Source organism: Aphanomyces invadans, assembly GCF_000520115.1.
Source record: "Aphanomyces invadans strain NJM9701 unplaced genomic scaffold supercont1.21, whole genome shotgun sequence".
Taxonomy (NCBI): Eukaryota; Oomycota; class Saprolegniomycetes; order Saprolegniales; family Verrucalvaceae; genus Aphanomyces; species Aphanomyces invadans.
In genome coordinates, this window is record NW_008580166.1 from 397,845 (window position 1) to 399,601 (window position 1,757).

At 50.7% G+C, this 1,757-nt stretch overlaps 1 protein-coding gene across 1 annotated transcript; it reads right to left on the reverse strand.

The window, feature by feature from the left end:
- Positions 1-342: 342 nt before the first annotated feature.
- On the reverse strand, positions 343-723 carry H310_09445 (hypothetical protein; the record flags this gene model as incomplete). The annotated part of the gene is made up of 1 exon (XM_008875518.1): positions 343-723. The coding sequence occupies one exon, from the start codon at positions 721-723 to the stop codon at positions 343-345; it is 381 nt and encodes a 126-aa protein (XP_008873740.1).
- Between the last annotated feature and the right edge of the window lie 1,034 nt (positions 724-1,757).

Here is a 1,757-nt window from a genome sequence, read left to right on the forward strand (position 1 = left end):
CCCGTAGCTCCGACCGCGAGAACCCAACTCTTGAGCAAGCAAAATTGACACTGAATTAATAGACAGAGTTTAAGGGTTCACCTTTCTAACTACAGCCATTCATCACCTCTCCGCTACTTACACCCGCATGTACGTAGTGAATAGATCTGGAAGCTTTGCCAGACCTCTCACTCTGCCGGTCAACATACCCCGATAGAAGGTCAAACTAACGCGTGACCTTGGCTGTTCTGCTCCCAGCAGAACGTAAGTTCTTGTTGAAGAAGACTAAGTTCGCCTCCCTCACTACAAGTGGCCCAGGCTCCGCATCATGGTTGTAACGGTCTTGTCAGACCTGCGACTCACTCACCACGTGCGGAAGATCACCAGGATGTCCTCTAGCCTAGTAATCGCTACTGGTTCCCACGTCGATTCATCGTCCTCCAAACCCAACCACTTGACACGAACGTCAAAGCTGTCGCCGACCGCTCGCATGTCTTCCAAACACTCCACATTGAACCCAACTTCACCGAAAGCAATCTGCTCGACCAGATAGACCGTTATTTCACGGCCGCCCTCGTAGTGCAGTGTGAGACAACACACATGATATGTAGACACAGCGTAGAGCACCACGAGCTGCTGCGTCTGCATGACGTAGTCAGCGATAACACGACCACGCTTTCCGGGCCACGCCAAATCTAAGCCAATTTGTCTGTCTTCGCACGAAAGACCCCACCAGGACAACATCGCCAACTGTGAAATTGGTAAACTTGATACTGGGGTTTTTCCGTGACCTTCGCAGGCCTGGCGCTGAAACTTGCTGCTGCTCGCAGCCGCATCGCGGTGAAGCTGGTTCAACGCAATCTTGAGCTTCTCCACATGCTTCACTCTGGCATAGTCAAGCCAGTCGACCGTAGTACCTCACGTGTCACTGAATGAACAAATCCACATTTAGGGGTCTTCGCGGGCAAACCTGTAAAGGCCGTTACGGAAGCTGCCCCCGCCAATTCGTGTAGTTAGTTGGTGGTTCATTGCGCCTTGTACCAATGCCAGGACCAGGGACTACTCATTGACCTCGAGTTTCATCTGCCTGAGGAGGGCCATGACCGCACTCTGGATCAAATGATTAACCACACCCTCCGTGCCATTCGCCCACGGGATGTAGGGTGTGGTATATGATATTGCGCATCCACCATCTTACATATCTTCTCTGTAACCTCGTTATTGAAATGGAGGACGCCATGGGCCACCCACGTATCCACACACCAATATGAGGAAAACCACGAAATCAATTTCTCCGCCGTCGTGGCGGAGTCTGTCGTCTCGGCGGCGTGTAATAAGACGAAGCTACTCATGTCATCCTTGATTTCCAAGACCCATAGAAAGTGATGCCACCATGTGCAGCCTGTGCTGTAAGGTGGCAGCCACACTATCTATTTAGCGTCGCCTACATGACGGGTAAACGCTCCTTCGGCCAAAAATAAGCAAGTTGCAGATGGAGTCGGGTCATTTGACTGCAGGGGTAAGATGGTGCTGTGGCAGTATGGTGCGTATTCGTTGCCTGTATCTCCGAATTTCTGTCGTGTATCGATTTCGTGGATGACGAATACGACATTGGATATCCACTTGTTTGCTGCTGCGTTCCTCTGCATCTTTATGTGAATCCTGACTTCAAGAGAGATTCTTGAAGTCCGGCTGCAAGTGAACATGCTCATGGCATCCGACATCTATCCGACAAAGCTCTGGAAGGAGATTGGATAACCGACATGAAAAATGCTTTT